A 14,932-nucleotide genomic window follows, 5' to 3' on the forward strand; every position below is an offset into this window, starting at 1 on the left:
CAACTTTAGATATTCAATCATTGGCATCATATTGAATTGGACAACCACCATTATGAGGAGTTTTGACTTGAAGGGGTGATTGCTATTGAGAGAGGAGGTGAAGCACTATGAAAATTGTCAGTTGGGCACCTCTCAGGGGTTGATGACGAAAATCCTGACTCTCAAGTCCCCAATCAATGAGTGCACACCAATCCCCCTTTTGGGAAGGCAAGGGTAAATCCCACAGACAAACACCACACTTAGCGATAGGACAATGTTTTTATCTGAAGGGAGCAAGCCCAGGGACAAAAACACCACACTTAGGTCCTGTCTACATTAAGGACAGTTTTGTAAAATGTCCCACCCTTGGCCTGCTTTTGGGGTGATCACATGAGAATCAAGAAGGATCAGGCACTGTGTGTCTGAACTCTGTAGCTTTTCACTTGTTTTTGGCTTTACATTATCCGATATAACCTTGTTCTAAACCAAGCATTGTGATTTCCCTCCCTTTTTACATGAAAGTTGAACCTATTTGGGCATTTGCCTGAATAAAAGCCGAGTAAGGACCTAAGACTTTTATCCTTCTTTCTGCAAAAGAATAAGAGGACTACTGGATTAACTTCAATTGTATGAGGGATCCCACGTGTCCTGACCCATATGTCACAAGTGACTAGGGAACAAGATAATGTGTTTAATCAAGGCATCAATGTTCTTTTTATATTTTTTCCAGTTAACTTGCCTTCAGCATATTTTGCAGGAACAGCTAATCACAGACAATTGAGTAATGTATTCTGTGTTCACCTGATAGGTCAAATACCGTTTGGTACACTAGGCTTTGCACAATGTTGGGGTGGGAGTGTGAGCGTACCATAAACCTCTGCTTGGTGAGACATGTCAAGCTTGCCCACGTTCCTTCTGCATTACATGTTCATGACAAAGGAAATAGAAAAGCCAGAGTGCCCCACCCCCAATGAAATGTGGAATGGCACTGAGAATAGCTCAGCCTGCACATGCCAAAGAAATAAGGACTCAGAAGCTACTGGGAGGGAAAGGTAGGGCGGGGCCACCCCAGAACAAAGAGGCGGGAAATAGAACATGCTTGTGTGCCTGAGGGCCTGAAAAATTACATCTGGCAGTTTTCTAACTCGGCTTTATCTTGCTATCCTGGGACTACAGTAAAAGCTGCCTGTTAGGAAAATATCAGATAAGAATTCCATGTAATTTCCAGCTCCTGAACAAGTGAACAACCACGATAAGCATTTCCTCAGGCTTATATTTGATTTCTGTTTAAATCCATATGTTCTTAAAGGCCACCCACATGCCAGTACATACCTCTTGTAAAATTTATATTCTTAGGTAGAAAAGCACAGAAATAAATTCTTAATTTGATTCATGGGGAGTCAGTCATATAGAAGAAAAAAATCTGTTCACATGCAAATGAGATTGTATCCCATTGTTCCTAAAGTATTTTGGATCATGTATGATGTAACCAAGGCACTATGGCCTATGTGACACATTAAAACTAAATTATGTGGGCTCCCCGATCTAATGCAGGACTCTCTCTCCCTGACTTCCAACCTCTTTCATTCTAACTGCCTGCCAATTCACTGCTTCACCTCACCTTGTCAACTAGCATTTTACACACAAAGACCCGTCACCTGGTATGGAGGGACAAAAGACAGTCCTACTGTGCATCTTAGGAGGTGTACAGGAGGATTGAGAGAAAATTACTGCTAGTCAGAATCACTGGGTGCCTATTCCGCTGCCTCATCCTGTCCATGTACACTGCTCATCTACTTCAACTTTAAGCACATAAACTTTTACACACTGAGCTCCTAAGATGCTCAGGAGCATGGATACTTCATGTCCTCCTCATCTGCTCCTCCCCTTTCAACTAGTCACTGCTCCTGTATATCTCAGAGACCTGTAGGAAGGAAGCCCCAGTACTGAAAACCTGGTGTACTCTGTGGCAAGCTGGAGTCTAAAGTCTTCAGTAAGACCCTTCCGTTTTCATAGAGCTCTGCTGAAAATCTCTGTGGCACAGTCAGGTACATTCAATATCATTTTTAAAGGCACTAAATATGAAAAATAAAACAGTCAAAATATTAAATTCTTTGTGCTAGTTATTCCTGCCTGCAATTGTGTTTACTTTACTTGGTTGCCAAATTATAAACTTTCAATGTGCCACAAACTTTTGTACAGAAAATGTGTAACTGTAGGGTAGAAGTTTTTAGGAGAGTGGAAAGCTGGAGGTTTTACCATTTGGGCAGGGTTATTAATACATAGTTTAAATATTAAGTCATGATTTTTAACATCAAATACAACCAAAAACAGATTCATATACTCACTAGTCTCCCCCTACACACACACACACTCACTCGCTCTTTAAGAGCCAATTGTTAACTAATGCCTAATGTCAATGAAACAAAATCTTACCAGATAAAACAGAATCAAAGCTTTACATGTGGCTCACAACTTCAAATCTTACCTGAAGAGACCAATCCATACAGGTGACAACACGATGCTTTGACCAATGCTCATCATAGAACTGACGATTAAAGGAAAGGTTGGCTCCGGCTTGAACATCTCTGTGTGGATTCAAACAACAAAAGGTATGCTTTAAGGTACCAGGGCTTACTTGCCATGACCACAAATGTAAGGATTTCTGACTGCCCCCTTTTCCGATTCCCTCTTTCCCAGCCTTGTCATCTTCACTTAATAATCCTGTCCCTGGCTATTTAGTCTTACTGGCCATCTTACCTGGAAGTAATAGAAGAGTCACATTTTTGCATTTGAAATAAATTTGTGTACATATTTGACCCAAAGCAGAATTGCTAATTTCCCCCCCAAACCCTCACCCATTCACCTTCCTCAATCACTGTGTACAAAAAACCTTGTTGTCACTCAGGCCTACAACCTGGGCATCATCTTCAATTCTGTCCTCAATCTTGAGCCTCACATTCAGGCTTTGTCTAAACCTTGCCAATTTTTTTTTTTTTTGTGTAACATCACTAAGATACAACCTTTCCTATCCACCCACACAGCTAAAAGTCTCATCATTTCCCATCTTGACTACTGCAACTTCCTCTTCTCTGCAATATTGTCCCAATCATTTCCATTCAAAATTCTGCAGCAAAGACCATTTTGCTAGTTCATTGCTTTGATTGTCACCCCTTCTCTTGCATCCCTCCACTGGCTCCCCTTTCTCCATTCATCAAACATGAGCTATTTGTCTTAATTTTCAAGACCATTCTCAGCCTATCCCTACCCCACTGATCATCTCTCTCATACTAATAAGATGTCACTTCCCACCTCCAATCGTCCAATGATTCTAGCCTTCATCACTCATTTGTTATATTTTCAAACAATGATCCCTTTCTCCCATGCTGTCTCTCATGCATGGCAGGAGCTCCCTGTAAACATCCAAAAAGCTAATTCCTTATCCTCCTTCCAAACCCTTCTTAAAACTCTCGTGTGCCCTGATACTTACCAAAAACTTGACAACTGTTAGGCAAGTGGTGAACTGTAACTACTGCCTATCACACTGACTAGTATGATCTCATTGTTTCCTGGTGCTCCTCCATCTGGTCTATCTATATCCAGCTGTTGTTTCTTGTCTTATACTTAGATTGTAAGCTATTTGGGGCAGGGACCATCTTTTGTTCAGGGTTTGTACAGCACCTAGCACAATGGGATCCTAGTCCATGGCGGGAGCTTCTAGGTATGGCCACAGTTCAAATAAAAATAAACAGTGCCTATGAAATGCATATAGTTCTTATAAAGCCATAATATGCCCCAGCTCCAAATCGACATAAGGTATCACCACTCAAGTTATAATGACTGTCTGGTCCTATATATGTATTCCCCTATTACAGGTTACCTTCTTGTGTTCATTGTGGATTCACTCACTGCAAGGGTCTAAGTAAGGTCTTCGATGTCATGTAGGGTTGCCATTGCTAACTGTCTAATCGCACAAACTCATACACCACCTGCCCTGCCCTTCCCCCAAGGCCATACCCCTGCCCCGCCCCTTCTCCGAGGCCCCATGCCATCTCACTCCATCCCCCCTCCCTCCATCGCTCGCTCTCCCCTACCCTCACTCACTTTCACCGGGGTGGGGCAAGGGCTTTGGTGCAGGTGGGGGTGTGGGCTCTGGGCTGGGAGGTGGAGCAGAGGGGTTCGGAGTGTGGGAGGGGGCTCTGGGATGAGACTGGGGCAGGGGGTCGGGGTGCAGAAGGGGACTCAGGGCTGAGGCAGGGGGTTGGGGTGCGGAAGGGGGTGAGAGGTGCAGGCTCTGGGCAACGCTTACCTCGGATGGCTCCCAGAAGCGACCAGCATGTCTGGCTCCTAGGCGCAGGGGGGACCAGGTGGCTCAGTGTATTGCCCCTGCCTGCAGGAACTGCCCCCACAGCTCCCATTGGCTGCAGTTCCCAGCCAGTGGGAGCTGCGGAGTTGGCGCTCTGGGCGGGGCATGAGGGGCAGCCCACAGAGACCCCTTGGCCACCCCTGTGGCTAGGAGCCAGACATGCCAGCCACTTCCGGGAGCCACGTGGAGCCAGAATAGGCAGGAAGCCTGCCTTAGCCCTGCTGCATCACCGACCGGACTTTTGGCCTATTAAAAACTCCTGGATTGCTTTTAATAGTCACTGGGAGACTGAGGCCAATTCCAGTAGACTCCTGGCCAATCCAGGAGGGTTGGCAACCCTAATGTCATGGAAGCCCTATGGTAGCCTGGTAAGGAGCACTAATACAGTAACTCCTCACTTAACATTGGAATCATGTTCCTGAAAAATGCAACTTTAAGCGAAACGATGTTAAGTGAATCCAATTTCCACATAAGAATTTATGTAAATGGGGGGGGTTAGGTTCCAGGGAAATTTTTTTCACCAGACAAAAGACTATATTATATATACACACACACACAAAGTATAAGTTTTAAGCAAACAATTTAATACTGGTACACAGCGACGATGATTGTGAAGCTTGGTTGAGGTGGTGAAGTCAGAGGGTGGGATACTTCCCAGGGAATGCCTTACTGCTAAATGATGAAGTAGCAATTGGCTGATCCCTAAAGGGTTAACTCATTGTAGTGAATGTAGCCTCACTCTCTACAAGGCAGCACAAATGCAGTGAAGGGAGACAGCATGGCAGACAGAGACACACACTGTGTGTGTGTGTGTGTGTGTGTGTGAGAGAGAGAGAGAGAGAGAGAGAGAGGGAGATGCGCATTGTACCTTTCAATATGCTGACCCCACTCTTAAGTACACTGCCTTGTTAAGTAGATCAGCAAGCTGAGACCACAGGTGCTGCCAGGAAGCTCCCTCTGTCCTAAGCCCTGTCCCTGTCGTGTGCCCCCCTGCTCTATGGAAGATGCGGTAAGTGGGGTGCAGGAGCAGGGGGGAGGGGGACACCCTGACATTAGCCCCCCTCTTCCCCTCCTGCCCCCTGCACAGCAAGCAGGAGGCTCAGGGAGCAGCTCCAAGGCAGAGGGCGGAAGAAGCACACGGCAGTGGGGGGAGAGACAGCTGAACTGTTAGCAATTGATAGCCTGCTGGGAGGCTGCCGCCCAGGGAACTTAGGGGAATGGGGAGCTGATAGGGGGGCTGATGGTCCACCTTGGTTCCAAGCCCCCACCAGCTAGCTGCAACGGGCTGCTCTTCCTGCAAACAGCGGACAAAGCAGGTGGCTGCCAAACGATGTTATAAGGGAGCATTGTGCAACTTTAAATGAGCATGTTCCCTCATTGATCCGCAACATAACAACGAAACGTTAACCAGGATGACTTTAAGTGAGGAGTTACTGTACTTCTCAGAAGATAGCCTCCAAACCCATTATGAAAAGGAGTACTTGTGGCACCTTAGAGACTAACCAATTTATTTGAGCATAAGCTTTCGTGAGCTACAGCTCACTTCATCGGATGCATACTATGGAAAGCGTAGAAGATCTTTTTATACACACAAAGCATGAAAAAATACCTCCCCCCACCCCACTCTCCTGCTGGTAATAGCTTATCTAAAGTGATCACTCTCCTTACAATGTGTATGATAATCAAGTTGGGCCATTTCCAGCACAAATCCAGGGTTTAACAAGAACGTCTGGGGTGGGGACGGGGGGAGGAAAAGACAAGGGGAAATAGGTTACCTTCATAATGACAGTCATTATGCAAGGTAACCTATTTCCCCTTGTTTTTTCCTACCCCCCCATCTCCCCCCAGACGTTCTTATTAAACCCTGGATTTGTGCTGGAAATGGCTCACCTTGATTATCACACACATTGTAAGGAGAGTAGTCACTTTAGATAAGCTATTACCAACAGGAGAGTGGGTTTGTGGGGGGGGGGAGAGAAAACCTGGATTTGTGCTGGAAATGGCCCAACTTGATTATCATACACATTGTAAGGAGAGTGATCACTTTAGATAAGCTATTACCAGCAGGAGAGTGGGGTGGGGGAGGTATTTTTTCATGCTTTGTGTGGATAAAAAGATCTTCTACACTTTCCACAGTATGCATCCGATGAAGTGAGTGTAGCTCACAAAAGCTTATGCTCAAATAAATTGATTAGTCTCTAAGGTGCCACAAGTACTCCTTTTCTAGTTGAGAAGTAGATTCCATCATCCCTAACCCCACTTAGGTTTGGCTCTGTGAGGAGAAGGGTGAATTCAACGGATTGGGCTGTTCAAAGTTGTCTTCATGATTCTTCTTGAACTTTAGACAAAGAAACTCTTGCTTCAATTTAAAGACATTTAATTATTGTGATCTTGCATTTACATAGCACCTTTCAGCTACATGGATCCAAATACTTCACAGATTTTACTAACTGGCTGTATAAACTCTGTGTAGAGGAATCACAGGACCCTCTGGGGTGAACTGAAGCAGCAGTGCAGTAGTGGACTGCAATGCTACCCAACAGCTTAGGGTAGTCCATGAAGAACACTGTATCCAATTAAAACTGTGGGGGAAATTTTAGAGCTTGTCCACACAAAGACTTAGAGCGTGCGAAACTAGGGTATGAATCTACAGTTCTCTAGCCTGCCACTCAGTATCTGCCTGGGTGGACCCTGCTACCACACACACTTTGACATACTGCACCACAGAACTTTTCGTGCACCGCAGCAGGGTCCACATGGCCAGTTAGTGCACAGCAGGCTAGTGTGTTGTAGATTCACACCTCAGCTTGTCACACACTCTCAGACCATGTAGACAAGCCCTCATTTAGGCAGAATGCAATTACTTCAGGTGGAAACTGTCTAAGATTTCAGTACTAACACCCCACCTTTGAAATGTGTAATGACACATTAACAAATACAGGTGATCAAGACCTTGATTTTTTTACATTGTCTGAAAGATAGTGCTATAATAAAGAAGAATCATAATGAAGAAGTTGTCCTAAAGATTTCTCTTGATGATCTAGTCAGTAGCTCAGTTTCAAAGAGCCAGATTTTTAAAGTAGTTTGGAACATCAGGGGATTTTCAACTCCAATAGAAGTTAGGCTCCTATTCACTTTTCAAGATCCCATGAGCCTTTCCACACCTTTAGGTGCCTAACTACACATAAAAATCTGGTCCAAAGTTTAAAAAGGAGTATGAAATGAAAAATAATAATCAGAGGGAAAAATCATTTTTTTCCCAATATTTTCCTTGTTTTCATCAAAATTTGAAATGTTGTCAAAAGATTGAAATTCAAAAAATATAGACTAGCTCTAATAAGAATTTTAAAAGAAATCAGATCAAGCACGAAGCTATTTTACAAAATACTTCAGTATAACACACTGATTATAGACTTTCAAACTATCAATCTCTGAGGTTTCATTGTCTCTCTCTGACCAGTATTCTATTTTTTTAAAGATGCACTTTTATCAGCTTTTCTTCAATATACATTAGAGTGGGGGTGTTATTTAAAAAAGTAAAAAACTGACCCATCTTTCTCTTCTACATCTCTGCCACTGTAGTCAAAGAATATGTCTGAATCTTCAGCCAAAGCTCGCTCAATTACACGTATTGTCCGGTCGAAAAATATCAGGAATTCTTCTGAATGGAGAATCTGTTGTTTTTCTTCCTCTGTCAATTCTCTAGGAGGAGCTTGCAAAGTACAAAGACATTGTTAAGAATATGACAGCGAAGACGTTTCCAAATGAATCAAAGTCTTCAGTAAAAAGGAACTTTTTATACGAAAGCTCATTGCATTACTGACAGGAATAAATCAGTGCCTTACATTTAAAATTATTACTAAGAATGAATTTAAATGTATCAAAATGTACTCCTGTAGTCATAGAATGTAGCATTTATGCAGAAGAGATCCTATATCTTGCATATTTATTATTCTGAAGAGGAAAATACTTAAGACCCAAAATTAAATAAACCCTTCATTCATATTTCAGGAAATAGTTCTGACTGACATTAATTGCCATACTAAACTTGAAAAAGCATAACACTTATATAACAGAGGACCTGTCTTAAATGCCCTTTTAAAGCAGATAACTTTTTATGGCTAAAATAAAATAATCTTCTTAACTTGGTAAAAGTTATACTACAGTTTATTGTATTAAAAGGGCTGCTGGATTTCACGTCAGATAATACTTCTGTTCTGTTCTTTCATTTTCTTCCTGGTGCAACTGGTAAATTTTGTTCCTGTTTTGGATAGTTTGTGAGGCAATGAAATAAATAGCTAAAGTTCCCTTCGCATGTTAACAGTGAAGAAAATTTAAAAAACAAACAAATTCTATTTTCTTTAAATATTTTTTTATTATTTGTAAAAGAACTTTAAAACCAGAGTGGACGGACTTACTGTACAATTCCCTGCTCACTGACACCGACAAAAGCTACAGAGAATCAAACTCTTTTACAGGCATAGTATTTTTTTGAGCCAGATTCTGACATATGATTAAAAATATGCTTAACCCTTAGAAGACTAGACATTTTCCAAATGAATGACCATTGGAAGAAATGTGACTACTTATATGTAGGTTTGGAAGAATTAGATTTTTATTAGTTAATGCTGACAAACAAATTTCCCTGTACGCACACAAATTGACAAAATAATATTTCCATCAATAATAATCAAAATTTACAGTTAGGCAAAGCAAGAAAGTTGCTGCTTGAGAAATTATTAGAGTTTCATTTAAGGCTATTTACTTTGAATATTTTGACACGTGATGTGGACAGTTTGTGTTTTAACAATTATAAAACTTTAACTTTTTGATTCTCATTTTCTACTGTCATTAAATAATTATTGTCTGATCCTCTCCCTTGTGTGATCCTCGCATAATGTTCTGCAGCTCTGAAAATTTAAATTGATAAAAATCTAAAAAAAAATGCTTAAAAATATACATTGATATTATCAGAAATTAAGGATTGAATTTTGCCAAGCCTACTTACATGAGATGGGGATTTTTAGGCTTGCACACTCAATTGTCAGTTTGTGTGATCATAGCATATGCTTATATTTATTTATAATCAGTGACTAACATATATGATATCTGTGTTATACATCTCCAAGATTCATCACACTTTGCTACACTACAGCCTGATTCTTAGAGGTGCAGAGCTCCTGCAACTCCCATTGACTTCAACTGGAATTGTAGGTGCTTGGAACCTCTGAATACCTAGCCCTTAGATTGGCTTATAGCCCTGAGTAGGCGAAGGAGCCTCCCAGAGCTCTCCAGTGCGCAAGGGAGCACACCTATTGCTAAACCCTTTTACAATATACTCCCCTTTATGATAGTGGCCAGCTCTATTGCTGGTGGAGAAGAGGGCACTCTGGTACCTTGTGGGATTGTGCAATTGTAGCTGGAACTTGATAAGGTGATGGTGGGGGCACAAGTGGGGGAAGGCTCTTTGTGCCCTGCTCCTCACACTGTGTACTCACTCAGGGGCCACCCACAAGCGGGTCATATATAACAATCCTATTACAAAGGATATGGGCCAGATCTTTTGGTTTACGTTAACTGGGCCCAAATTCTGAAAAGGACATTTTCCAATATATTCCACCAGTTAAAAAACACTCCCTACAAGATTCACTGAGTTTACTTTCCTCATAGGGTTTAATAACCTGTTCACAAACTATAACTTGAGTGTGGATATCAGGAGAAAAGGAAATTGAGAAGTTCTTAAAGTTCCAAAGCTAAATTCTCCTTTCAGTTTATACCAGCCAACCCCAGTGATTTGTAATGCATTGCATGCTATCTCTATAATCTTGTAAATCAAACATAATAAACTGAAAAGCTGTCTTTACCAATATGACATTTTAAACAATTAATCTTTGTTTTAGTTATATTAGCTACTTTGGAAAAGGGTGCAGGATCTACCTTTGGAAAATGCCACAGGTGTCATTGATTTACAACAAATTAATCCTGCCAATGGACCAAATTTCCAGCTGGTGAAGCTCTAATGACTTTAGTGCAGTTATGCCAGAAAAGAATTTGTCCCAACATTTGTAAATAGGCTTCCAAACAACATATCGTAAAAGAATCAACAGCTAAAAAAGTGTTTTTCTAAAACTACAGATTCCAACCAGTACTGATTAATAGCTGAATCAAAGGTCTTCTATGTTTGACCTGACTGTTCAGATTTTAATTGAGGTATTTATTTTTTAAAATATCTCAGTCTCTCCAGATCTTACTAGGTTAAATAGCAACAGCCCAAAGGTTAATTCAATATACTTGAATTTACCTTGTATCTCTGAGAACACCTCGAGAGCACTGATATTAAACTGTAACTTCATACCTTGGTGTACCCTAACGCTTAATGAAACTCAAAATGACAGAGTTCAAAGCTACACTTCGAAACTATGTTCCACTTGCTGAGCTGTAGTATATAGGATTTTTGTTTCAAATACCAGATTGACACAGCTGTGCACACCCCCTTTTGACATTTCCCACCCAGTAGCTTGGGGTTTTGTTGGGTTTTGGCCTTAGAAGGCTTGGCTCCACACTGTACCGAAGAGGACACAGGAAACCACATTTGCTCTCAGATACATGGATTCATTCAGGTAGCATGGAGGTAGCAAAAGCAGAATATTTATCTATGATTCTTATATAGCCCCTAGCACTGTAGAACTTGAACACTTTGCAACCTTCACTGTGTTTATCGTCACAACACCGCTGTGAGATAAGGAAATACTATTATCCCCATTTTACAGATGTGGAACTGAAGCCCAGAGAGACATGACTTGCCCAAAGTCTGTGGCAAAACAGGGAACTGAACCTGGATTTCTCAAGTTCCAGACTAGTGTCCTAACCACTGGACACCCTGCCTGTCTCTTACTAATATTTGTCCTTTATAAGTCTGTCCTCATCATCGTAATTTTTAAACTGCAGGGCCAGTTTAGATAGTGTGGCCAAATATGCAGCAAGTCATAGGGGTCCATCTTACCCCATAAAGGCTGAAATATTAGTGTGATGTTTACTGCTCATGATCCAGTGTCATATGACTTGGAGTATGAGCATTACTCTGAAAAGGAGAGCTCTGAAATGAACTGGAAGAAGTCAGCGTAAGGAGAGGCATCGAATGTGATTCTGACCTTCCTTGATGGTATGAGAGAAGAAAGAATACCTGGGACCTGAGCCTTGCATGGGACTATTTTTTAATCCCACTCCTGTCCCATACTGTAATACCCACTCCCACCTGCTCCCGCATTGTTTCTTTCACTTTTATCCCACTTGCATCTGCAAAAACCTTAGATCCCGCAAAACCCACAAGAGACACAGATTCCCCTATGCTACCAAAAAAAAAAAAAAAAAAGATTGTGTGTATATATACGCACACACACAGAATTTAGACACAATTTTTACCACTAAAGAATAAAACAAATATTGCTTTAACCATGTAAAAAAAATTAGGGCTGTCAAACAATTAAAAAAAATCACAAAAAAGATTAAAAGAGATAAAAAAGAGATTAAAAAAATAGTTGCGATTAATTGCAGCTTTAATCACACAGATGAACAATAACAGAATACCAAATTAAGTTTATTATAAATATTTGTGGATGTTTTTCTACATTTTCAAATATATTGATTCAATTACAACACAGAATACAAAGTGTACAGTGCTCACTTTATATTATTATTTCTATTACAAGTATTTACACTGCAAAAATATTTTAAAAAATAGTGCAATCTACAAGTCAAATCATAAAGGGGCATATGAATATTTAGCATATCTGGCATTTGAATACCTTGCAATGCCAGCTATAACAGTGTCATGCGAATGCCTGTTCTCACTTTCAGGTTACATTTTAAATAAGAAGCGGGCAGCATTATTTCCCATAAACGTAAACAAAAACTTGTTTGTCTTAGTGATTGCCTGAACAAGAAGTAGGACTGAGTGGACTTGTAGGCTCTAAAGATTTATATTGTTTTGTTTTTGAGTGCAAAGACTGTAAAAAAAAATTCTACATTTGTTAGTTGCACTTTCACAATAAAGAGATTGCACTGCAGTACTTGTATGAGGTGAATTGAAAATCTTTCTTTCGTTTATCTTTTTTACAGTGCAAATATTTGTAATAAAAATAATAATATTAAGTGAGCACTGTGCACTTTGTATTCTGTGTTGTAATTGAAATAAATATATTTGAAAATGTAGAAAAACATCCAAAGATATTTATAATAAATTTAAATTGGTATTCTATTATTGTTTAACAGTGAGATTAAAATTGTGATTAAATACAATTTTTTTTAATCTAGTTAACTTGTTTTGCATTAATCACTTGAGTTAACTGTGATTGACAGCCCTAAAAATATTTTAACTCCTGATATAATAGACATCAAACCTTTTTCTATCCCTTGCTTAAATTTAAATATTAAAACCTTTATATAAAAAAAAGAAAAACTTGCTTTACTTTGCTGAAATTCTATTTATGACAAACTGACGAGAGATCTAGTGTTTTCCCACAAATTACCGCAGTCTGGTTTATTTGCGCACCCAGTCCAGCCTGCCACAAAGTACATTTTACCTGTTCCCTCTATTTTGGCAGCAGGTCCTGTGAGACCCCGTGGGATCCCAGTCCTGTGGCAGGGCTCTACCTGGGACCCCTCCTAACAGAGACTGTTGACTTTCGCTTTCACAAGGAGAATCTACTGCCTACCCCAATATAGGCAATAGTCTGCTCAGTAACAAAGCACTCATTATTCCACACCAAAGACCGCACCATCTACTGCCCAGGGTGTAATCTCCTTTCTCTAGGCCAGCTAATCCAAGCTAATTTGGGGGCCTATTAATTGGGTTGTGTTGCTAGGGTTGCTTGAACTGGTCTAAGTTTTAACTTTGAAAGGCAAATTCTCTGCACAGTGTCTGGTCCATAGACAGACTGGGGATGAGGAAGATGCACGGGGTGCGGGAGAAATCCTACCCCCAGGAAACAGAGCAGCTGGGTAGTTCGTATCTGTAGCCTTTGTTGAAGCTCCATGATCCAATCCCTCTGTTTCCCCCAAGCCAGACACTCCCTCCACTATGCACTGTTATATTAGTGGTCCCTGTGGAGTTCCAAGCCAGGAAAGGGGTATAGACATCCCCTGCATGGCCTTCCTATCAGTGAAACAATTACCACCAGCAGGAGAACAGTATATCTGTAAGTGCATTAGATGGGGGCATTGCATGTAAGAAAGGAACAACGGGCAAAAAGTACATGTTGACCTACTGTAGCATCCACTACTGAATAGTAATTAGCACTAAATGAACTCATCTGGAGAGGAAGCCTGTAATGAGACAACATCCCAACCTCACCAAAGAACTGCTTTCCCAGCATCACAGACAACAAGCATGACAATACAGTGAAAAGGCATATAAGGAGAGAAAATGAATGTGAAGGCAAATGGCAAACTAATTTTACACTGCTCCAAATGGTTAAAACTATCAGGTAAACCTAATCTTCTCTGCAGCTTGGAAATATAAATTCTTTACTTGGGCATTTGCCAACTATATATGCCCCCTCCCCCTCCACAAAAAAATCAGCAGAAGGGAGAAAGGAAAAAAATAAACAGTTTGAAAACTCCAGGGTGTTCATGGGCAATGGAGACATGAATGGCTGCAGTTCTGCCTCAGCAAAATCTCCCTCCTAGCTCTCGATCATCTGTGTGAAGCCAACAGACTATTAAACCCTCTTCAGTATCAGAAACACCTTGGCTAATGTTTGTACGACATAAACAAGCTTACCTCATTCTTCTTACTGACACACCAGATGCCCCAGGCAATATTAAGCTTCATATTTTAACCTTATTTTCTCGTTTCTTTCGGCTGCCTCTGAAGTTTTATTTGAGGCGAGCTCTGCTTACAAGAATGTTAATATCATTACTTTTTCTAATGCAAAACACTTCTGCAACTCGTGACAAATACAAGTATAAGCGGAAAACTGAAACACACATGGTTGCTCTTTTTAATATGAAGATTTTTCCACCCATTTATCTTTCAGAGCTATTTCCATTTTCCCCCCGTTCCTTCTCCCTGTGTATGACCATTACCTTGAATAAAATAAAAAGGTTCTATGCAATTTTTTCCCCTTCCGGCAGCTTCCAGGTACTTTGATCTCAGCTTTTAAGAGACACACAAATTTCTTCTGAGGAAACTAAGAGAAACCTAAGTGGCTGATCAAAGTATTTTTTTCCCCAGAGGCCTTGTTCACCTGGATGTGGCCATAGCATCTTCACAAATTATATTTGACAATGCAATATTGGGCTTCAAATTTATTTACTATATAGAAGAAAACAAAAAAATATATAAAATTTTCATACCCCTTTGATGTTTAACACAGGTTAAACAATAGGATATTTAGTTACCAGCATCAAGTGAATCTATATGCTGATTGTTTACAACTATTTTTATTAAATTCCAGCCAATGTGGGCCAAATTCTGCTCTCCTTTAAGACGAGGCAACCCCATTCACTTTGTACTGATCTGGCTAATGTTTATGTGCACCACTATCTTCTACTGGATAGAACCAACATAGCTAAATAATGCATAGG

General features: G+C 40.6%; 1 protein-coding gene across 5 annotated transcripts in view; it reads right to left on the minus strand.

Annotated features, from left to right (window-relative positions):
* Positions 1 to 14,932, minus strand: part of DYNC1I1 (dynein cytoplasmic 1 intermediate chain 1) — a 265,017-nt gene that overhangs the window by 103,498 nt on the left and 146,587 nt on the right. For all 5 annotated transcript variants that reach the window (XM_084620560.1, XM_084620559.1, XM_084620557.1 and 2 more), the window contains 2 exons: positions 7,895 to 8,057; positions 2,468 to 2,567 (listed from right to left, as the gene is read on the minus strand). In XM_084620560.1, coding sequence (XP_084476686.1) covers positions 2,468 to 2,567; positions 7,895 to 8,057 — 263 coding nt within the window. The remainder of the gene's footprint in view (positions 1 to 2,467; positions 2,568 to 7,894; positions 8,058 to 14,932) is intronic.

The sequence above is a fragment of the Lepidochelys olivacea genome (assembly GCF_965140295.1).
Source record: "Lepidochelys olivacea isolate rLepOli2 genome assembly, chromosome: 2".
Lineage (NCBI taxonomy): Eukaryota > Metazoa > Chordata > Testudines > Cheloniidae > Lepidochelys > Lepidochelys olivacea.